The 24,354-nt window shown below is 40.8% G+C and overlaps 1 protein-coding gene across 9 annotated transcripts in view; it reads left to right on the top strand.

The window, feature by feature from the left end:
* The first annotated feature begins 263 nt into the window (after positions 1-263).
* Positions 264-24,354, top strand: part of mapk10 (mitogen-activated protein kinase 10) — a 40,374-nt gene continuing 16,283 nt past the window's right edge. For 3 of the 9 annotated variants that reach the window (XM_086188504.1, XM_086188505.1, XM_086188506.1), the window contains exons 1-7: positions 267-575; positions 12,641-12,712; positions 15,227-15,396; positions 20,597-20,726; positions 21,187-21,245; positions 22,542-22,680; positions 24,008-24,173. In XM_086188504.1, the coding sequence (XP_086044630.1) occupies positions 573-575; positions 12,641-12,712; positions 15,227-15,396; positions 20,597-20,726; positions 21,187-21,245; positions 22,542-22,680; positions 24,008-24,173 (739 nt within the window). In that variant the 5' untranslated portion in view covers positions 267-572. Of the gene's footprint in view, positions 576-12,640; positions 12,739-15,226; positions 15,397-20,596; positions 20,727-21,186; positions 21,246-22,541; positions 22,681-24,007; positions 24,174-24,354 lie in introns of all 9 variants that reach the window. The other 6 variants (XM_086188499.1, XM_086188501.1, XM_086188497.1 and 3 more) reach the window with 4 other exon arrangements.

Consider the following 24,354-nt stretch of genomic DNA (forward strand, 5'->3'; position numbering starts at 1 on the left):
AAAATCGCCCGGCTCCATATTCTCTTTGAGTCTAATGATCGCTGTGGCGGGACGGTGCAGGTGCAGACCGGGATCAGAGAGATGCTCCTGCACCCACCCACCCTCCTTCTGCCATCCTCCATGTGATCTCTCTCTCTCTCTCTCTCTCTCTCTCTCTCTCTCTCTCTCTCTCTCTCTCTCTCTCTCTCTCTCTCTGCTCTGCTTGGCTTTGACGTCAGACGTGCTCCTCTTCGGTTGCTATGGTAACATGTTTCCCTATACCCCCTTGCTTATCCCTCCCTCTCTCTCTGCTCTGGTAGGTCCACAATGGTACAGCCAGCATCTTGCAGCACAATGGTTGCAAGGTGGTGGTGAGCAGGGGGAAGAGTGATTCAGCATCAGCAATCCTCGGTTCCGTCCATCTCTGCCTTTTTCTTTTTGGTTTCGCCTTTTTTTTTGTCTCCCCCCCCTCCGTTTCGCCATCTTGATGAACGTTTACGTTAAAACCTCCGCCATGATCACTGCAATGTTTCTCGTCGGGACGTTTTGAAAAGGACTATCACCGGACTGGGATCGTCATCAGCTGGCACGGAATGGTAAGGGCCGGGTGTTAAATGTTGATGCTTGGAGCTCAGCTGCCTGGAGGGTGGAGTGATGACTATTGATTGGAAGGGAAGGTTAATGAAGTCCACTAGCGATGGTGGTGGTAGGGGGGTGGAGGGGGGGGGGCGGTATACACAAAAATAATCCACCCTATTTTAACACATTCACATCCTGGGTGTTTTTGTAACAACTATCAGCTGCTGTGTGAGCATTTCAGAAGTCAATCCGCCCTCCATCACCTCTACAGAAGACAAAAACATCAATAATTCCCCCCCCCCCCTGCAATGGATACTGATATAATAACCCCTGTGTGAAGTTAAAACAGAAATTTAAGCCACTTCTCTTTGTTTTAAATATCTTTACATCAATATAACCACCACCTCACGCCAATTCAACACACTTGACTGATCTGAAGCATTATGCATATTTGATTGGGAGTGCAGGAGTGGCGCAAATGGATGATGCTCTTCAAAACAAGAGTGGGCTACATACTGTAGGCCTGCATGCAGTTTGTCCCTCCTCCCCCTTCACAAGTCAGCTGCGCACCTTGTGCATTATGCAGACCCATCACGAGTACTTCACCACCGATAAGGCCCTCCAGCTCATCATAGAAGTAGATTATTCGTGGGAAATAATTGTTTATATATCTATATATATATATATATATTTTTTTTTTTTTTGTCGCCGTGATTGTTTGGATTCTTTTGTGGTGTAGTTTATGCAGGGAAGTGATTTCTTCTGACCTTGTCATTAAAACTGAACTCCTCACAGTCTGTTATTGCTGTACATTTGCTTTGTTTTGTGTTTTATGCTTCTCAGGGATTATCCAAGCAAAAAGACGATAGGAATGCATCCCGCTAACTAGCCAGCAGTTTCTGAAGACGATTATTTTATTTATTTGAGATGCATCCACATATTCACAGTTGGTTGCTAATCTGTGCCGCTGTGCTTTGGAGTCGGGGGGGGGGGGGGGGGTGTTTAAAGGTGTCATAACAAACTCACCATGTTCCAAACAGGTTTTAGCACTGTGACCTTGGGTACTGAATTATTCAGCAACATGCTTCCGTGCTTGTGAAAGTGCTGCAGGGAACACGCTTAACAATTAAACAAAGCTTTAAATGGGTGTTCCTGCAGTGGTCGAAGAGAGTAACATCTTTGTTGTAATAGCCAAACGGGTCCATCATCTGTCTGACAAATTTTGTGATGATTGTTTTTCTGGGTGAATTATTCGGAAGAGAATCTTCAATTTCATACATTTTTTTTTATCCAGAATGTTAATTGGAGTTAATAGTTGCAGGTATTGATTTGTAGATTGGTGCCTTGTTTATCCAATGGAAAATCAGGGAGGCAAATAGGCACCAGCCATAACTGATGCTACTTTACCACTGACGAAGCCAATGTTTTAATTCCATTTTGCTATGCTGATTTATAGGAGCAGGAGTGCCCTCATCCAATGTTATGTAACAAAATAAGGCTACATATTGAGATGAGATAATGTAGGCAAGCTTTAACTGCAAAGTTTTGTAGCAAAGGTACAGAATAGTGGCCATATAATGAGTAAAATATAGGAATTACGTGTTTGGAAATTAGAGATCCACAAGAGTTGGGTGGACATGAGTGAAATACATATATATTCTATTGACAGTCTTTGCTACAGTGTGGTGGGATACACCTAAAAAAACAGGCTGGTTGCCTAATTGAAATGTAGGAATTTTCAGGGAACCTGAATTTCAACTGATGTTTTCAGAAATAAGGAGCAAAACTGAACAATCACTGACAAGGGATTGAATAGAGTCATCAGCATAGATGCTTAGAAATGCTCCGACCTCCAAAGACTTACTGAAATATTCTGAGTCTCAGGTCTTTATTTTCGATTAATCATAGTCCTCATAGTACAACATGGACAGCCCTTAAATTCCCTTCATTTTGCAAATGAAACTGAAAGAAAAAGCTAATAAGATTGAGGGTTAAATTAAGGCCACTTTGTTTAAATTGATTACAGTTTAATTTAATCTACAAATTCAATGTAGAGGACCATGCCCATCCCTGTTCACTATGCATACAAATCTGCATCTATGTTTTCTACATAGAAGAGAAATTAAAACAACTGTGAGTATAATGACCAACATAGAGCACATAGGGCTTGCCAGCACAATGAGAATATTGATAAGTGAGCTGAACCATATACAAGTTGTGTTCTGTTGCATATCCATATTCACATGCCTGCTGCCAGTAATGCTATTGGAAAGTTGTTATTTGTCTCCAGTTAGCATATTACACCAAAACTGTTACCAGTCATCAAATTATTTCTATTACTGTATTAAGCCAGTGCATTTGAGTCATTGAATGATTCCAAAATATGTCAAAGTGAGTATTGAATTAAAATACAACCTCATACACAAGTCAAATTCAGCCAGAATCTGGTATTTTCTCTCTGTTGACTGGAACTGGAGATGTGGTCCACATTCTACACTTTAAACCAGTCTTTTCCCCGGTTTCTTTTGAACTACACTGTATAAACAATAGATGCTCCCCACTGATCTGTTAACACGAAGTGTGTTGGTACCAAGGGAGATTGGAAGCAACAGTTTATGGTCGCTGAATGTACTGTTTTAGCCTCACAAAACTCATGGGCAGACCAACATATTTAAAATACATATGTTTTAAAAACAGTGCATTTCTTTCCATTTTAGGTTTCAAAATTCCTTAAATTAGGTTGTTAAAATAACTGTCACAATCACAATATTGAGCCCACATTGAAAATGATGACAATATGACAATTCTGTTAGTTCATCTGATCGTAAGGGTTCCATCTGCCAATCCTTATTAGAATCCTCCTAACACAGAAGAGACATTGCTCCCTTTTCCTTTGGACCCTTTTGAACTTTTGATTTGAACGTCTAAATCATTCTTTCATCCAGTTTAGTCGTGTTTTTCATGACAGGGACTGTACAACAGCAGTTGCGGTGGTGATATTTATCTTTATAGTCTCTATTTGATTATGCACACTTATAAGACTTCTTTTTTTTGTTGTGGGGGTGGGGGGGTTATTGGCAAATTTTCGGTCATGGTTCTCATGATTATTTGAAAGGTTAAAAACATCATTCAGAGAAGGGCAGTGTATGCCAAGAATAATGTCATAGTCTGTCGGGCTCATTCCTGCGCTCCAAGTTTCTGTATATATAGGACAATACCAGGTGGCGACTGGACCTCGACTGCCTGATTTGTTTTGGTATATGTTTGTCATATAATCACGTCAACACTGATTGGACCAGAAGAGACTCGTCAGAGAACTGAGGCACTTGTCACAACGGTATTTGACCCGTTTTTGTTTTCATTTATTCCCTGCAAATGTAGACAACATTTTTTTTGTTTTTTTTTGTAGTGAACTACATGAATGAAAATAAAAACAACTAGATTCTCGCTACGTGAATGTTTATTATCCCCAGGCAGCAGCATTGCTTCCTACTATGGACAAACAGAGCAATGTGTCTGCAGAGTGAGGTGAACTGTTGCATAACTGGATTTAATCAGACAAACATGCAGCTTTTATTTGCTTGCCCTGATAGTTGAGTGGCAGACTTTAAGCTGTGACAGAGCCCGTCTCAATCAACTCACTTCACATCTGCAAAGAGTCAAGAAGGGTCAGAGGGGTTAGCAACCCATCACAGGGTTCTTTCTATAGGGGACATTTATTCTAGTGTAATGGGAGTGATTTAAAAAAAACAACAACACTCGTGTTATTTCATTTGACGTCAGCGTGCCCTACCTACGGCTTAGAATTATTAAAGCTGATCAGGCTGCACGGATATCAGGGAAATCCATAATCAGTGTTTTGTTATTATGATGCTCAGATGAATGACTTGGTCATGATACAGTTGTTGGCAGCATTAGCTACTGTCACCATGTCCTCTGCGATTATCGCCTCCATGAATGCAGCTTGCAGGATTACACAATAACTACCAGGAACTTGAAAGGGCGGAGCATGGGCCGAAGAATATGATGCTCGAGTTATTTCTCCTCTTTTATGAACGTTTTGACTTATAAGCCTTTCAATTGGCAGATAGTTCAGAGGCTCGAGTGGCAACATCAAATCAGAATCAAAAGTTCTGTTTAATCCTCATCCTGGCAAAATTCCAGGAGACCAGGATTTTTAGAAGGGAAACAAAATAAGAGACTTTTCAAACTTGCCGTATTTTTCCGCTTTTTTTTCACAAAACAAAGTTGTTGTTTTTTATTTCTCTCATTCATAACATTCAGCAGTCTTCTCTCTTTCAAAATTTGATGCCATAGAAGTTAAAGTCTTGGACGATCAAGCCTGAGTTCATGAGATGTCGCCGATTCCTTGCCTCTTTAAGTAGAAACTGAGCAATTAGTGTCACCATGGCAACCTGTAACTGCAGTTGAAGCTTCCCAGCTGACTCAGTTCAGTTGATCTGACTGTTTGACGGATGTCTCTGCTGCTTACCAAAGCCTTGACTGACATGTCTGATCTCATGTTATCATTCAAAGACCTTCCTGCTCGCCTCATTTATAATACAGAATACTCAAATATGGAGATAGCACTGAGTCATTTTCATAAAAATATTAAACACGGAGGCCTAACTTCTCTTGTCTCTGGACATTTTCAATAATTTCTCAAGACATGGACCTTGGTGGTGGTCCGTGTTCTCCAAGTGCACTTCTAGTTTTAAATTAAATATTTATTTATGATCCCATCCATTTAGAAGCTCATTTACAAAGGACAAAGTGGCCTCAGCAGAGTGCTCTGTCATACCCCTGTTTTTGTGTTCCATGTTCGTCAAGAAAAACTGCACTTCAGATAAATGTGTTCAATCACCTGCCAAAGCTTTACATCCTATTACCAGGCAGCTTACCAAAAGCAGCAGTGTTTTTGACTAACATGTTGCCTGTTTGGTAAAAGAGGTTTCAGGGAATGAGAGCAAGAACAGGGAGGGACACAGCAGGCAGGAGCAGAGACGGAGACATGAAGTGTATTTCAGCTCTGAGGAAACAAATCAATAGATGTCAGCGAACATTGAGATTCTCACTGCCTGTAGATGAGTCAGGGCTGTCTTGTTTTCCAGGCCAGGCCTGCAGTTTGAAGTGCTTCCCTTCCCCTCCCCTGAGCCCAAATGGGAGGCTGTACTGCGTTTGGCTCAGGCTACACAGTATAGGCAAGGCTGCATGCTGCAGGAGAGGCTGAGGCTGCTGAACCAAGCACTCACAATGGAGCTTTGAGGGAGGGGGAGGGGAGCTGGTTGCAGCGAGGCTGGGAGCCGGGGAGCAGGAGGAATGGTGGGAGCGAGGGAGGGACAAAAGAGAGGCAGGAATCAGAAAACGCATGCTCTGGTCAGGGCTGAGGATGAAGCTGAGGAAATGGATGGATTTGCTACATTCACAAAATGATCCCAAGAGCATGAGAATAACAGAGGGAAGAAGAGTGAAGAGAGGAGGCAAGGATGGCTACGACAGGGAACAATAACACTGTAGTGAAGTGGATGTGCACATTGAGTGTTTTCATTACCCCTCCAGTGCAGGTAATCAAACCTAAATTAAGTGCAGGCATAAAACATCGTCTATAACTCGGCGTCAGTCCTATGTGGCGATATGAACAAACAACAAAAACAACAACAACAACAACAGTGTGGTTGGCTGCCATGTCCTCATGTATACAGCATGTTGTGTGTGGGCTTTGCTGAGTCAGTAATAGAATGCATGAGGTAAACAGAGAGGACACTGGAATACCTCCTCCAATGCTCCTGCTACATGTTGTACTGAGAGTAACAACATGTACATACATTTCTGTGAAATTCATCCTCAGTCAAACATATGTTTTCAGTACATATGAGCGTGATACGACACCGAGCTGCAAGTGAAATGTACTCTCATTGCGTTGTTTTGTTCGCTCGTTTATCTGTCAGCAGGATTACACAAAAATATGGGGCTGATTTCCACCTATCTTGATGGAAAGGTGTGGTGAGGGCCAAGGAAGAATCCATTAACTTTTGGGGGAGACTACTCGAAACACCTCCAGGGGACGACAGGAAATTGACACTTAGATGTCCTTCTTTGACCAAATCCTTTGTCAGAGATCTCTAAAGAACTTTGTAATGGGTTACTGTGAAAAATGCGAGTTTTCAAGGCAGCCACATGGACTCTGGACTCCACATAGTCAGATATATTTCAAATTTAACGAGAGTCTTGGCTGATTATACGTTTTTGTCATAGCGCCCCCTAGTGGTTACAATAGTGAGCCTGATGTGACAAACATCCTGTTAAACTTTGTCGTCTTTACGTAATGTGAAAGAACATTCTATACAGTAAGTGTGTCCCTCTAGCAGAGGTAGTGATATTTGCCCCATCGTTCATGCATTAGTTTGCTCTTCCATGCAAATTCCAGATATTATCAGGTTTTATCTCTCTCCCTCACTCTCCGACCTGTGAGAGGCTGCGAGGGAGTGAGTGGGAGAATCTCTTCACATCTGCTTTGCATGCCAGACATATTGGTCGTTTCAAACTGCAACAATACCATGAAGTATTTCCCCACTTTGGAAGACATTGGAGAAACTGTTCAATCGTGTCATTCCAGTTTGGATACATGTGACTACGCCATTATCAAATGTAATGAAGGCTGTAGCTGGGACTTTTGTTCCCCCAGCCTTCCAATCATAGCCTGTTATGCAAATGACAAAAAGCCCCCAAAATTCTGGAACATAATTAAGACGTGCAGCTGCACAATAGAACGCTGCCTACCAATGCAGGGTGATCCTTGATTTGCCTTAGGCTTTGTTATGCCCATGGTAGCGTAACAAAATGCCCAGGATCCAAATAACAAGGACCAGCTACAACCGCAGAGCACACACACACACACACACACACACACACACACACACACACACACACACACACACACACACACACACCAGCACAATTCAGCATCAGCAAGGCCAGCACTTGAGATTAATGGTCTGCTGTATCAGTAATATGCATTAGCCAATTCAAGATCATTCAAACCTCCTCACTGTCTGGCTGTCTTTTTCTGATCTTCTTGTCTCATCAGTGCAATGGACCAGGCCTTTTTTAAACAGTGCAACACACACATGCGTGTCTGAAATCTCCCAGTTCATGTAGATGTGTTGTTCCTGAACGGCATTTATGTTTACTTCTTTGTAGGACATGCTACTTCATATCTCTCTGTTATGAGATTAGCTCAAGTGAAGTATGTTCTCCTTGAGAACCAAATGTTGCTTTCTATCACCATCGGGAGATTTCGTTTGACTGTTGTGTGCTATTTCAACAGCACTACACTAAGCTATTAATCGAAAGTTATATTCATACCTAACACAATAATTATGAGTGTGCTTGCTCACTTGTCTCCTCTGCATGGCATCGCTTTATGCACAGGAGTTTGATATTAAACTGGTTAGGATCTGTAATCTGTGAGCTCGTAAATTCAAAACAGAATGTCAAACATCAGAGTTTTCGCCAGATGTGCTGGTAAGATTCTTCCTGACTGCTACAAATCGGCATATCTCACTCAGTCTACGCTGTAAAGAGTGCAAACCTAATCTACGTCCTGCAGAGGCACTGCTGTTGTCTTAGCTCTGATGCAACAGCCGGCAACACTTTCAAGTCAGCTTCAAGAGCAGTGGGAGAACTTTTTAAATCTCGTGGACGATGCTCACAGCATGTGAAAGGTTCAAATATCAATACTGGCGAGTGTTTTTTTTTTTTTTTTAATCCATAAGATGAAGCTACCGCACAGCTACCCTGTAGCCTCTAACATGAGTCATTTACTGTTTTTATTAAACCATCAACGACTCCCTTCACCCCCGTGTAAAGATTTTCTCCCCTTTTACTGGTTATGCTACTTTTCATGGTTCTAATGTTAATGGCCACTAGATGGCGACTATTCACAATTCTAATTGTTTTCTCCTCTGGTATGCGTGACCCAGCTTCATTTGTCTGGGGAGGAGAGACTGTTTAAGGTACATTGAGTACTAGATTTTCATCCCACATTTCGTTCATTAAAACTGTGTCATGAACTAAAAGTTTTAGTCTGATTTCATAACAGAAATAATCCACAACTTGTAGTTTGTCTTCCCTAAAAAAAGATTACTCATCCTTCACGTCAGCAAGGTTGTCGTTGACATAAAGCACGTAGGCAGTTTTTTGATGTCTTCATTGGGAAGTAATGGGAACATTAATGGATGGTAATACATGTTAATATCTATCATTTGCTTAGAAAATCACTCACTTTCTCCTCCAGCCCTCCGTGAATAAGCAGCAGTAGGAAAAGAAAAGCCAAGCATCTTATTTTTTGCTTATTCAACCTCTCATTCAGCCAGCCGGTCGTTCTGATTGGAGTCAGAATGATATATGGGCATTTTATGGAATGGCGCTGAGTGAAATCTTTGCTACAAACTAGAGCAGCACTTCAACCATGAAGCTGCTATCAGCAGAATCTGGTTGGAGGGTTGAACAACCAAGCACAGAATCTGCTGTGTTTCTCTGGCTGTCAGCTTCTAAGAGGGAATTTGAATTGATTTGATTTGTCATTTTAATGTCAACTTAATGATTTACTGTTGTTTGTAATAGTCTCACGCAGATCTTGTTGATGACATGCCAGTCATCCACTTTCAAACCTGATCACGTCGAACTGTGTGAATTTCCCAAAATGAAAATCCAGTGTAAATTTGTTAGTGCTTTTATCCTGTTAAAGTTATGCATAGCTTATGATTCTGCTCCAAAGTTTTCTGGTCAAAGATGTTGTTGGCACCACATCTGAATAATGAATCATCTTTTAATAGACATAATACATCCTGTTCTCTTGCAATAAAATAATATTTTTTTTCTCTCTTTTATACCAGAGTGTTGAACTCTGTCTGTTCATTGGTATTTTATAAGCTGTTTTAGAGAAGTAAATGGAAGCACTAAAGTGAAACATTGTACAAAAACTCAAAAACCATTTGGATGGAAAGAGGAGAAGAAGAGATGTGCCCTGAATGCCCGTCAGTGGGGTTGTTTTAGTGTAAGGTCATTTGCAAGAGGTATTTTTTTTACAGAGCTAGAAGCTAGCGGTTAACGTCGAGAGGGCGAAGCAGCACTGCAGAAAGTTGGAATCGTTCAGTAAGTGTAATTCTAGCTGATAGCTAACACACCTGTGGGTCCAGATGTTAACGTTCACGTCAGCGACATCACACATTAGCGCCAACATCGCCAGCCAGAGTGGAACCCAAACATTTTTACCTTCATTTTAGACAAACCTTTGGATTTTTCTCTCAGTTTTGTGTCTAAATTAGTTCCCCTTCCCCCACACAGACACACACACACACACACACACACACACACACACACACACACACACACACACACACATCAATAAAATTAAAGGATAATTAAACTATGATTAAACCTGGGCAAAATATCACCACATTTTGGGAATCTGGGATCAGTGTAACAGAGCAAGGATTCTACAAAAGTTCTAAGGGTCATATGCCCACATCAGTGAACAAGGTTTGCCACCGATAATGTAACATTATTGCACACTTGCCCACAGAGACAGACATACTGTGTGGCGAACACGCAACAGAAACCTCTGAAAACTCGTAGGTGGTGACTATGTTGATGGAAGTGAAGAGTGAAAATGTGAGTGGGCTCTGTAAATGTAGCTTAGTGTTATCTAAAACGACGGTTTGTCCTCACACGTTTATGAACAGAGTAGCAAGAAAATTACACATCACACCTTCATGTACGGTCCCTCTGTGGACTACTTTGTCGTACCACAGATGGAAGAAAACACTCCAACTATGTTAAAAATGATCATTTTTCAATAAGTTCCATTCAGTGTTATGGACAAACTACAAAAGAAGAGGTGGAATTACCCTATTCATTGACACAATCTGAGTATGTCAGTGGAGGAAAAAAAATGCAGGTTTTTTTCAGATCTTACTTTGTTTCAGACTAATATATCGGTTTGGGGTCTATCCTCGCTCAACATCCAGCCCAGTTGTTTTGTATCCTTATTCATAATCTTGATTAAATATGGGAAAATTGCGTAGATACATACTGTACATGCACCGGTGTTCTGTCATTTCCACTTATGTCAGCAGAGGGCGCTGATGCTCAGCAAGATCTAACTCATGCTGTGTTGCTCTAAGAATCAATGTCGTGACACAGTTCTGCAATTTAACCTGAGACAAACCAACTATCATTGTTAATGTTGATTAATAAGGCGCTAAGTAGCTTGCTATGTATTCCCCCACACAGACTAATGCCATCCAGGTGGTGTTTGATTTAAAGTGTATACAACTAGAAGCCAATCATTCTGGCCACGTGAGAGGTTTAATATCTTATGTACACAGATGGCTGTAGATTAGCACAGCGCAGCTTACTAGGTGGTCGGGCTGATTCAATGTTGACCTTTTAGATTAATAGCAAATATTGGGATTGTAATATGATGCCAGTCGTGGCAAACATACAGATGTTCTCTAAAGTTACTGTCGTGGTTTGAGGGAACTCGTTTGTGGATTCGCTGTAAAACTATCTCCCCTTCCCTGCACACACCTGCACCCAGCGGTACAATATGGACTGACAGTTGGAACGACAGCCATCAGTTTGTAGTGTGATACTGCATGGGTCAAAAGTAAAAGATTAGCTTAAATAGGCCAGAGCAGAAATCTCATGACTACGTGTCCCACATCTCTTTTTTGAAAGCTGCCCAGCTCCCTTTGGATTTAACCGAGGCAGCTTCAATTGTGACACTATTAGAGGGCTGGCAGAGCAAAATGATACATGTGTGTCCAGAGAGTCCTGGATTTCCTTTGCAAAGCCGCATCCTTTGAACTCCTTTTGGGGGAAAATGAGAACACACTAAACAATTTGGGGTCATTTGCTAGTATTTTATTACCACACCCCCTTTTGCTTGTTGCTGTTACTTTAGATAGTTACATTAAGGTGGCACATCGATTTATTCAGATGGGATCATTAGCACAATGGAAACTTCATTACCCGGAAAACCTTTGAAGCTGGCGGGCGAGTCATATATGGCTCTCGACTTAATGTGTGAGCTCGCTCTCTCAGAGCTGAGATGTAATGAAGACCATTCCTCCCTTGCGGTTTTTGATCTGATCTGCCAAAGAGAAGACCAAGAAGTTTGGTCATTTTTACATTCAACGTTGGATTCCTGCTCTCGTTCTACAATATTTCTATGCAAATGTCTGATACCTGAAAACAGAAACTCTTTGAAAGCTTTCCTTCATGTTTGGGAGCGATGTAAGAACTCAGGGCTTCACGCGTGAGTCCCCACATTGTCTAATAACTCCTAACTGCATCATCATCATCATCATCATCATTTCCTACCTGTGACTGGTTTGGATGCTCGATTGAGATTAAAAATCTCTTTTGCAACAGAGACGAGCTGTCCTAAGAAGTCACAAGATATTCAAACATATACAGCGTGATACAGTTCACATAAAATTGAAAAGAATACCCACCCAATAACAGTTCCATATCAAAACAAGTGAGATTATGTCCAAGGGGAGAGTAAGGAGGATAAATATTACATCTCTGTTTGAGCATCAGCATATACACAGACTGAGTGGCTTGACTCTTTTTTTTTAACCACACAAGTATCGTGAAACACAAGGTCGTTGTAGCTGAGATAGATTGTGATGAGATGAAGAATCAATATTTTGATTCATCGAGTGAAGCCCGGTTGTTTCTCTCCCCTTTATTGAGAGTGATAGAGGCACAGTAGAGAGCACACAGCTGTGAATTTTACAGAATTCAATTCCTCACCAGGGAGGTGTGAGTGATAGTAAAGATGAGGGCTCGTCACTGTGCGCATGCTGAGCAATGACTCAACGAGACCAAGATGAATAAAAGTGTTCGATGCATCCGTCTGGTCGCAAGTAATCGGTAAATTCAAATGGAAGGTGTGGCCATGGCGTCAGTTCATTTAGCGTCTAATTTAATTCAACTTCTGCTGTGATTGATATCGGCAGACGCACACTCTCACTCTAACTCTCGCTCTCTGTCTGTTTGTGTCTTGCAGGTATTTATGAGCAGACATTTCTTATATAACTGCAGCCAACCAATCCTGGATGTGAAGATAGCCTTTTGTCAGGTGTGTGTCCCTTACAGGTAAAAAAGGTACAGTACTCATTCTGTTCCATTTCCCCTTCATTGTTCTGTATGTTCTGCTGTTGTTGAATTTGTGTGGGTAAAACGCCAAGAGCGGTTTGATCACTTACTGAACAATGCAGATACAGAAGGACTTTTTCTTGGAGAATTTTAGGTCCCCATTTGTGATCTTACCTTGCTGGGTTTTCCAAGAGCGTGACTTGACAAGATGCACCCGTCTGGTCGGACAAGTGATGCATTTGTGTTTGGATCAATTGAGACGATTTGGGCGTGACCGTGAAAAACAACAGTGGCAGCTACTGAGGAGGTCTTTCCAGGAAGTCTGTCCTGGATGGAAAAGTTGATTCCGCTCTTCTTCTTACCGGCTCTGGTCTCAGTGGCAAATGATTCTTCTGATCGTCTGCCAAGAATGTTTTAAGTGCTGTTTAACCAACAGTTTATGGATAAATTTGCGGCAGCCTGCTGAGACCAGGCGACAATATTTGAGTTCTGCAGGTTGATTATGAGAGGGCGGAGTCCTAGCGCTGACAGACAATCTCCTTCAGCCAATCAGCATAACAAAACATGTGACGCCGTCGCAGGGAGGAAGACGTCTGATGTCTGTAACTTGATGTTGACTGTAACCATTTCTGTCTGTAATATGCAGCCAGTCAGGTTTGGGGAAAATACTCCAAAAAAAATGAAGACAAGGACAGCAACACCTACTCAAGCGTTTAAAATTGCAACATTAAATATTAAATATTCTTACTGACTCTTAATGTCTCTCTTGATGGTTCATATTGATGAGGGCGGGCTTAAATGGCTGTTACTTGAGAGTTTAGAATCAAAGGATGCATGACGCATCGGTATCGGGTGTAAAAGGGGCACGGCAAAGCTTTCCTCTTTGGCAATGTTGCCGTACGAGAAGCAGCTTGTTGATCCATTTATGTTTAATTCCTTATGTGTTTCCTCTGACTGACATCTCAACTCTGATCTCAAAGCAAAAACTCTCCTCCTGTTGAATGGGGGAGCCTTGAGGGGTGTGTCCCTCGTATTTGAGTGCGAGGATGGGCTTCTTTGCTGCAAGGCTCCACCTCAGATTATTCTGTTGTTTTGCATGTGATGTCAGCGTTGCACGTGTGCGATCAGCGCCTCAGGCTGAACGTTTAATGGCCACTTTTGAAATGATTGGATCCAAGGTCTGAATGACTTGTCAGACGTTTAAATGTGTAACATCACATACATTATGTTTGGTGTCGTTGGTGTTTCAAACTTGTGCGCAGTGGTAACACACCAAGTTTGTCATGTGAGTCTGTGATTACCTGCCATTTGTAGGACTGTTCTACCCAACTAACCACCTACTGATTATTGCCTGTACAAGATTTAAAGAATAGTGACATCAGAGGAGTCAAACCTCCTCACAACTCTGGGGTCAGTCAGACCAAACTCAGTGTTTGACCAGCAGGTGTGAGCTTCATATTTACTACGATGTAAAATCATCATGATGATATATTTTTTTAGTGCTCTGTTTCTCTATCAAACATAAAAATACCCAAACTTCACACACATTTGGGTTGACATCGGGCCACTTTTGTACAATATCACTATTTTCAAAAAGCCTCCCTTTGTTTTAGAGTCCTAAACATCTCGCGCTGGAACTACCGATGGCTCACGTGACACTGTGGAGGAGCCTCTTGATGCTCTAAATTTTTTTAATGCTATATTTGGAAATACCTCTAAGCAAAGAGTTTCTGTCAGTGAAATGGCATCACAGGCATGACGCAGACTTTACAGCCTCCAAAAACGAAAGGTTATGTGGTCCCTCGGCTCAGCTTAGTCCCACTAATGTCTCTGCTCAGTGGAGGTTTTTGTCAGTTTTAGAAGGGATGTGCCTTTATGGGAAAAGACCTGGCAAATGCAAATTAACAGGAAGCCTTGGGCATATTAACACTAGAAGGCCAATATTTCCAACTTACCATATCTATAAAGTAAAGAAAAAGCTTATTTATACAATTTACATTACAATTGCTTTACAATCTGAACACAGTATGATAGTCTGTGTCCTGAGAACCTCAGCTGGAGTGAGGAAGAAACTACAAACCTCAGCCACTGAGGAGATCAAGCTCTCCCATTTTAGATCAGTCACCAAGATTGTACGGTGATTTGCGTTCTTATTGTTTTATAATTAAATTACTGGGATCAAATTGACCCGAAGGATTAAAGATGTCATTTGTAGATAACAGGAGGGTTAATAATAGAATACATTAACATCATTAAATGGTTCTTTTTCTGCATGGGATCGGTTGAAGTGTAAAATCTTACTGTTGTTACTGGTTTATTGGCGATTTAGAAATATATAATACTGAATGATAACATTTTAAAAGTATGTGTATGTTTTTTGTTTTGTTCTGAGAGCTCATGTCTTGCAGGTTTTACTTTACAGGCAAGAAAACAGGTTAAAAACAGTCCTGAGCATCACTAACTGGGCCTTTCTGTTTTGTCCGTTTGCTTCATGCAGGGTTTTGGAAAACAAGTGGATGTGTCATATATTGCCAAACATTACAACATGAGCAAAAGCAAAGTGGACAACCAGTTCTACAGCGTGGAAGTGGGAGATTCTACCTTCACAGTTCTAAAACGTTACCAGAATTTAAAGCCCATTGGCTCCGGAGCTCAGGGAATTGTCTGGTAAGAGCTCGACAGCGCATCCCTTTAATGTGCTGGTTTACATCACTTCATGCTATTTTATCTGTTTTCATGTGGTGTTTAATGTTTTAGCACTGAATTGTGTGGGTTTTTTTTTTTTAAACACTTGTTTCGTAGTTTATTCATATCTAAGAGAAAACCACCACGTTTTTACTGTTTCCGTGGAGGGAGGGCGGCAATATCTGATCAAAGAAAATGAAAAAAAAAACTTCTATGCTAATAGTGTCGATTTCAGAAAAGGGAAAAAAAAAAAATCCCGTGTGGTTCTATTATGTGGTCATTTGAAAGCACGCAGCCGTGTGACTCATCTTTGCAAAAATGTTCTGATTAAAGTCGTAAGGAAGGATCAGCCCAAAAATAGAAACATGATAGCAAACACATGCAAACAGTTTTTAGATGGTGGTATGTACATATTTATAGCAGGTACATTTGTATATACATATTTAAAATTTGATCACTGTCGTTGTTTTATTTCATCAATATGAATATACTTCTAATGAAGATACTTAATGCTTCGTTTACTCCGAAGACATTTCGTTTTTTTCCCCAAAACTAATTAAGGGTGGCATTATTGTTGATGCACTGACATAAACCCACAGATAAGAGCCCCTTTTTTCTTCATGAACTCATGTAGTTTAAAGCAAAATATGAATTTTGTATATTATACAGACTTAATGTATAATTAACAGGTGTTTCTGGTGGCAGTGTGGTACATGTAGAAATATGGTCAATTGTAGTACCAAAGAACCTTCATCTCGATTCAGTACCTAGAAAGTGATCAGAGAGCACTTAGCGCGCCACTGCCAATGTGAGCTTTTGACCCCTGGAACTTTCATGCTGAGGCCTTAATTATAGATTAAAGCAGCAATGGTCCTTGCACTTAAATGGTGTGTAGCTGTTCTTTGGTACGAGAGGATGGCGGAATCTTAGAATCTGGATTTTGCATGAAGGAGCAGCCTAATATGTGCACTGTGGTGGAATATCAATCCCTGCATCCGCTAGTTGGCACTAGAACACATGTATTATGTTGCTGTACATCAAGTGAAGACAACACAGTGTGCTTTTGATGTACAGTAAATCATACGGGATTTGTTACACCAGGCTTACTTCCTGTAACCACTAGGTGGTGATGTAACTGTAACTTAAATCCTAACAAACTAGCTGAAATAGACGTCTTAAGATGGGGACTCTCACACCAGAGTGCATAGTTTGGAAAAGTCCTGATCATGTGGAGTTCAGACTGATATTCAGTTGATGGTAAAATGCTAAAATTGGCCCTGTAGTTAAAAATAATGTTCAATGAAAACTAATGGATTTGACAGTAACCGATCACCAAGTTTCTGAGGTGTTTCTGACAAAACTAGAGATGATCTGGTCAAACTACAAGGAGGACGTCAAAGTCTAGAAAAGCTATGACATTTCCCATTTCAACCATGCGGCACTGTTACTAATCTGCACCAAAATTGGTGGGGTTCTTCCTTGGTCCATACTACACGCCTCCATCAAGACTGATGGAAATTGGCCCTGTAGTTTGTTGTGTGATGAACAAACAAATAGCCACCAAAAACATGACTTTCTAGGCAAAGATTCTAATAAATCAGATGTATTACAAAATGTTTTAATTTCTGAATCATATATTGAACCATCGAGGCTCACAAGCTTGCAGTGGTATGAGATGAGATGTACTGTACGTGTTCTTTGGAGTCCGGACATGCAGGCCAAAACAACCCAACAGGATATGAATCCTTAATCCTGAGTGCAGCCAGAACTAATTGCCATTATAATTCATCTCACAACTGCTGGGGCTCGACTTAAAAGAAGACGCATTCCTTTACCGTCTTCATCCAAAGACCAAACAAGTCTATAAGTAGTATTTACATTAATCTCATCGTACTTTAGTGGTACCAGTCTCAAGTAAATTCCCCTGGAATGTCAAGATAGTTTATTTCAGCTTATTTTATTTTGAAGATTCCCTAGCTCTCAACAGACAACACCCCCTCCCTGCCCTCCACTTGCCCTCTTTCATTGTCCTTCTTTTGCTTCTCATGCCCTCAGCCCTTCTCTCCTTCCGTTCCAGAGCTTTTTTTTTGTGGATTTGCAAAGCAGCTTGGGCAGCTCTAACTGCTAATGCTGGGTTGGTGCCCATTTGAAGGATATTTTAGAGACGGACGGCAGCTAGACAGTGCAAATCTAATTTAACCTGCTCTGCTTTGTGCTGCTTGGCTCTGCTCACAGCTGTCATCTGCTGTCATATGGTGGTGGTATAATCACAAGCAAGCCACATAAAACCATAAAAAAACTGATATCATATCCCAGTGATTACTGAGATTTAATGGGCTATACCAAGAAAGATGAGAGTGTTCTCATTTAGAAGCTAGCAAGCACATGAACACCTGACCAAGTGATGATGAAATTCAATTATGATGGAAGAAATCCAAAGTATATAGAGGTGCTACTGTACATAAACTGAAGCACAAACTTTAAATATTTTTACCTGGAAATATATGAATAATTATGGAAGCTTATCTCTTTCACTTGAGAAAAAAACACTGCCTAGTTCAAAAAAACTACAATTTTGATGTAATTTTCTTCAAAAATATTCTGAATCAATGAGATAATTTTGCCTGGAAAAAATACCTTTCTCTGAATTAACAAGCTACCCCCCCCCCCCCCCCAAAAAAACACATTGAATGTTTTTCTGAAATTTTCTCAAATGAGATTAGAATAATTTTTTAGTTTTTCCGAATAACAAGATAACTTTTCTAACACCAAATTTAAAAGTCTGATCTTTTTCTGAATTCATGAGATAATTAAGTCAAGAATTCAGAAAAACAGAGCTGTTTTCCCTGAAATGAATGCAATAAATTGAAATGCATGAAAGAAGTAACAAACAAAAACAAGCAAGAGCTGATTAAAACGAGGGACAACTCATATCACTGGTGCTCTGTGCAAGTGTTGTCGCCCACCAGCGCCCCAATCTGCTCACATCTCTGCCCTCATGACTCTTGCTTTCGGCCAGGATGAGCTTTCAGAAGCATCTTAGGAAGGATGAAGGCTTTAAGTACTTTATCTGGTCATGACATCATCTTTCTCTCAGCAAGAAAAGTGATGACTGGCTCAAATCCCCATTGGATTCCTGCTTTTATGAAGGCTCCACTGTTTCCATGGCCACACATCATCCCAGGCCTGCAGTCTCCACAGAGATGTGGCAAACCTCAGTGAATCCCACCCAGCCATTCTCAAACCCCCCCCCCCCCACACACACACACACACGCACGCGCGCGCACACATCCTGATGGGTTGCTGCAAGCCTACATACAGATCGACACCTTCACACGCTATTATTCTCAGCGCCGTTTCAGGGAGGATTCGTCAGAAAGGGCACAGTGGAAGATGGGACTGAGGGGTGGCATGCTTGGCATTTTAAGGCTTATTTTTGTGCATTGCTGTTTATAGGGAGTCGAAGCTTTGCTCATCTTTGGATTAATCATTTCTCAATGTTGGTTTAACAAAACAGAGAAATATATCATCCATTCCCATGCCCACCACACTGAACTATTGATTTGTACAAAATCTGTAAATTGCCTTTCATCTTTTGTCGGATTTTGTGCGCACTGACATTTAATTGTTTGAGAGGAGAGCGGCGGTTCAATAATGGTGCCAGGATGTGTACTCCATTTGGAGGATACCTCTGGTGGTTGGGGGCCACTGATCATGACGATATATATTTATTTTTTGTTACTATCGATTTATGGAGATACACATAGATTTTAGCTTCTAGCGTTGGCACAGCTGCAACTACACTTCCCTGCAGACTTTGAGCTGACCGTTGATCATACTCAAACTGACCGAAATGTTATCTAATACTACATACAAGTAAATAGTACGTAAATATACGGACTTTTAAACTGACTAAATTATTCCCCGCAAGCAAAATCTGCACAGATGGTGCATCTATAGTCTTAAATTGTATCGTTTTTGCCAACAAAAGCCTTTTTCTAGGCAGACTACCAATTTTGTTGCATACATCAAGACCAAATATTCAAATTATAGAGGAATATAAATAGTTAAAATCACTTGCGTTATGCTAGACTGCAACATTCTGGAACGAGAGAAGAAAGTGTGTCGTTTTTCACTGCAACTGTGAGACGGACCAGTTCACATCACTGCAAACCCCCCTGCAACTGTTTTCTCTCTCTCTGTTTATCTCAACTGGCCTGGTTAAATATTCATTAAAGACACGGAGCAGATGTGGGGTCTCAAGCTCAAATTTGATGACTTCAGCCTCAACTTGAAACAATTTTTTTTTTTTTTAAATCATGAAAGATTTTTTTTGCCCAACATTGACTTTCAATGAGTCGTGACTTCACTTGGACTTTAGTTTTACGACTTGATTTCACACAAGAACAGGAGGAGTAAAGGAGCAAATAAACTCACCACTATGTCAGGGGTGGTTGAAGCAGGACCAAACGTAGACAGGAGGCAGGAATAAAGCAGCGAACGAAAACTAAAAACTAAACTCATAGAAATAAAAAGACTTAAACAGACAACCTGGCATGCTGAGGAACACGCAAGGGAGCAAAAAAAGTATAAACCCAGCAGACAAATAGCTAAAGAGTGACAGGAGAAACAGAAGTAAAATGCAAACTAAACAAATGACCCAACAAGAACCAGGTGGCCCTGGGGAGGGCATAACTAAAGTCAGCACGGTCCAGACAGAACCCTGACATACTAACTATTGCTGTGTTGGTTTTAAACGTTTGAGATGGCATCACATTTAAAGAGAACCATCTTTAATCCAAAGTTCCTGACTTGTGACTTGCTTGAGATTTGCTTGTCTTGATCCGAGACTTGAGTGAGACTTTAGACTTACTTTGGTCTTGCAAAGGAGTGGAAGTTTGTGCTAAATTTGAAGAAATTCCCTTGAGAAATTGCATCTAGAAAAATGGGATGGACACACACTGATGACCTAAAATCACTATACCTCTGGCCTACAGCTGTTGCTGGCGCGGAGGCATAAAACCCCATAATCTGTCACTCATTTGTTTCCAACAAAAAAAACAACATCCTTTGACTCAGTCCCCCGTGGATTGTCATGGCGCCATGCAAGCACGCCGTCATTCCTCCTAAAGTAAGTTGTTCTGCTGATTTCTGTGCTGTTGTTTTTTTTCTTCTTCTGCAGCGCGGGCTACGATGCTGTTCTGGACAGAAATGTAGCCATCAAGAAGCTGAGCAGACCCTTCCAGAATCAGACCCATGCCAAGAGGGCATACCGGGAGTTGGTGCTTATGAAATGCGTCAATCACAAAAATGTAAGTGTCGGGTAATAGATGCAGGAAGGGAAGGAAATTCATCCATTGTTAGATTGGCGAAGACTTTTTAACTGTACCCTAGTCAGGGTCTATTTTTGGTTCTGGATTATTCCCTTTGCTACAAAACGGAGACGAGCCACTGTGATGCTGTGACCGTGCTAAATTCCATGCCTCCAGAAATGTACTGAACTGGCAGAAGAGTGAAACAGAGAGCACTTCAAGGCATGAATGTAATCTTCAGCGCTGCAGTTTGTTCTCGTTCAGTTTTTTTTTCCCCACTCCCTGTCTTCCGCATGTATCTCAACTCTTTTGTTCTAGCTCAATTTTCCAGCTTATTCTCTCTCTCTCTGTCTCTCTCTCTCTCTCGCCCAGCAGTGTCCTTCATCAGGGTCATTACATCCTCTGCTGTAAATGCTGTATATTTAACCGGCGCATGTTGATCTGCTCCTCTCTCTTTCAGATAATCAGTTTATTAAATGTCTTCACACCACAGAAATCATTAGAGGAATTCCAAGATGTGTGAGTATAGCCAACACTTGTTAACATGATTACAGTCCCGTGAAAATGATTAATTTAGCTCATGTAACTGGCGAAGGAAGGCTGCTTGTTTTCAATTAATGTAACATACCATTATGCTCCTTCGCACATTGTAATTATGAGAACACAACCGCTGGAGTGTAGTCAGTGAAAGTCGGTGTAATCTGAGGCTGCTGCAGGTATCTGGTTCTCATGATGAATGATGAATGAGGGGAGTGCTCATTTTTAGAACATTCTCTAAGTAAACAGTGCTTTTGCTGAGGGAGTCACACGTCTTTGTGGAAATTTCTATTTTTTTTCCAGCCCAAATTTGGAAGAACGGCTACAATGGCCAATATGTTCGGAAAGAGTTGAAACCGAGAGCTATTATTAGTTTTCAGTCGTATTACATACGACCGTATTTGTTATGGCTTATCAAAATAACAATGTACAGACAAGAATATGGCTTTGGTCTCTCTGACGGAGTAGGACTACAAACGTCTACACTGTCATCGCACCAACTGAATTGCTATATTACTATTGAGTATCAAAATATGTTATTTAAACCAAATTGCAATACCCAACGAATAAATTGTGTTTGATTTGAGTGGAAAAGTTCCAATATTCTGATATATTAAAAAAAATAAAGAAAAGAAACAGACAAGTTACACCACATTGCAGTAAATTGGTTTATGTTTTCGTACTTAGAACTGTTCTGAATGTATTAATACACCAAGGAGCTGAGAACCAAGGGTTTCTAATGCACTGAGTAATGTGGAAAGAAATGCTGCACAGGGTTAAACAAGTGGAATTTTTTTTTAAGATAAAATCTCTGGTGCTCTTCAAGGATGAGGGACAAAATCACAGTGCAGTAAATAAATAAGGAAAAATCCACAGTGGGTAAAAGCAGTCGTCACTAAAAATCGTAGGCGCTCTGATTTATTAAATGACATCTTCCTCAGATTTAGACATCCAAGTTTTTTCTTATAATTATTGCGTTTGGATCTTAATCCCAGTCTAATTTAAAACTGAGCCTAAAACCTGATTAGAGTGTGGAGTTCAACAAGGCTCGATCCTAAGAGATTTATTAATTGATCTTTACCTGCCTTATGAATATTATTCAGTTTTAGGATTTTTGGGCTATAAAAGACAGGGTTCACCAATTCAGCCACAAAAAATGTCATAGTCTTAATTTGAAAAGGACTCCCTCACACATCTGATTGACTGTTTTATTGTTTTGACTTTGGTTTCTCTGTAAACACTGGTAGTATGGAATCGATAAAGTCCACCTTTTCCCAGGTACCTAGTGATGGAGCTGATGGATGCCAACTTGTGCCAGGTGATTCAGATGGAGCTTGACCATGAGAGAATGTCCTACCTGCTCTACCAGATGCTCTGTGGTATCAAACATCTGCACTCAGCAGGCATCATTCACAGGGTACAAAAGAAAGATGCTCTTGTTTTTTTGCTTGACCGACTGATTACCTTTCTTTGTTTTGTGTATGTGTTTATGCGACACCTCCATGCCGCATAAACACCCCCGCCACCTTGGTCACTACCTTGGCAATCAAGGGCATCCAGGCGGTACAAAAGAAAATTTAATCCCTCGTGATTCTGGCCTCACTTACTGCCCAACACACATTTTAACTGACAGTGTTTATGAGGTGGAGCGCCTCGAGGGGGATGATGTCCTTGTTTGGAAGAAAGATTGGGATGTAGAGAAAAGTACATTCATTAGCTCTTACAGCTGAACTCATCACTAGCAGCAGGAAGCACCAGTGTCTTCCCTTGGCTGACAAATGAGTAAAATGTGCCAACTTTAAAAATAAAGGAAAAACATAAACTTACTGTATCATTTATTGAGGCAGACAAGCAGACAGACACAATTGTCTCCTCTCTGTGTGATCCAGACCCCCTACAGGAGGGCTGACTGCTAGTCAGCTTAGCTGCTATGAATGCTAGCAGGGGGGCAGAAGAGAAAAGCTGCCTCCAAAGTGATCAAATACACCTTAATCCAAAACAGTCTTTGTCTGTATCAATAGAACTAGGGTTGTACTTAACATTTTCTGTGCAGAAACGGATGGGAAAAATGTTACTGTAGGATCAAATAAATACCTGGAACTACTTTCCTGACCGGGCGCAGCGATTTAAAACAGAACCTCAAAATCCCCATTGAAACTTTGGTAAAAAAAAAAAACAACAACAACTATTAAAACATGTCATATTATGTTTTTGATTTCAGAGACAGTATGCTACCTCCACCCAATGCTTGTGTTAATTAGACTTCTATTTAGCTTACCTAACTAGCTGCTAGCTTAGCTTGGTTTCTGGAGCTCTGTAATGCACACAGAGAGGAGAAAAAAAGTATTTATCTGCTCGTCTGAGACTAAAAATTACAAAAAAATTGTTTCTCCCAAAAACTTGGCGAGACATTGACATTGCTTTTAAATAGCAAGAATTGGTCTCACTGAACTGGGAGAAAAGGGGAGGGAGAAAAACCTAAAGTCACGCACTGCCAAAATGTTGCTCTAGTATCTGATAGCAAATTTATTACCATCTTCTATTTTTTATACTGCCTCAGCACTCTCTCATATACAGGCTATGCATATGTAATACTTCTTTTAATTAAGCATATTGTTTTATTGGCATGCATAAAAGCCGAATGCCAGGAGTAGAAATGATCCTTTACAAACCTCTCAGTGTGAAAAGCTTTGTGTACTACTTTGAAATGCACAGTCTCATTTCAATCCTCTCCTTACATCCAGGACCTCAAACCAAGCAATATAGTGGTAAAGTCTGACTGCACTCTGAAGATCCTCGACTTTGGTCTCGCTAGGACTGCAGGCACCAGCTTCATGATGACCCCTTACGTGGTGACTAGATACTACAGAGCCCCAGAGGTCATCCTGGGCATGGGATACAAAGAGAACGGTGAGAGCTGTTCATGAGTTTGCACGCGTGAAAAATTATGACGTTGTCAACTGTTCTTTGTTAATGCAACGGGAATGTGTAACCACTATTGATGGATTTGCCAGAGTCAATAATAACTGAGACTGAACAATGTGAAAATTTCAATAAATGCCTTTATTAATTTGTCATATTAGCAAACAGT

Source organism: Aulostomus chinensis, chromosome 19 (assembly GCF_037954235.1).
Source record: "Aulostomus chinensis isolate RoL2024-O1b breed Wild chromosome 19, RoL_Achi_v1.0, whole genome shotgun sequence".
In the NCBI taxonomy this organism is placed as follows: domain Eukaryota; kingdom Metazoa; phylum Chordata; class Actinopteri; order Syngnathiformes; family Aulostomidae; genus Aulostomus; species Aulostomus chinensis.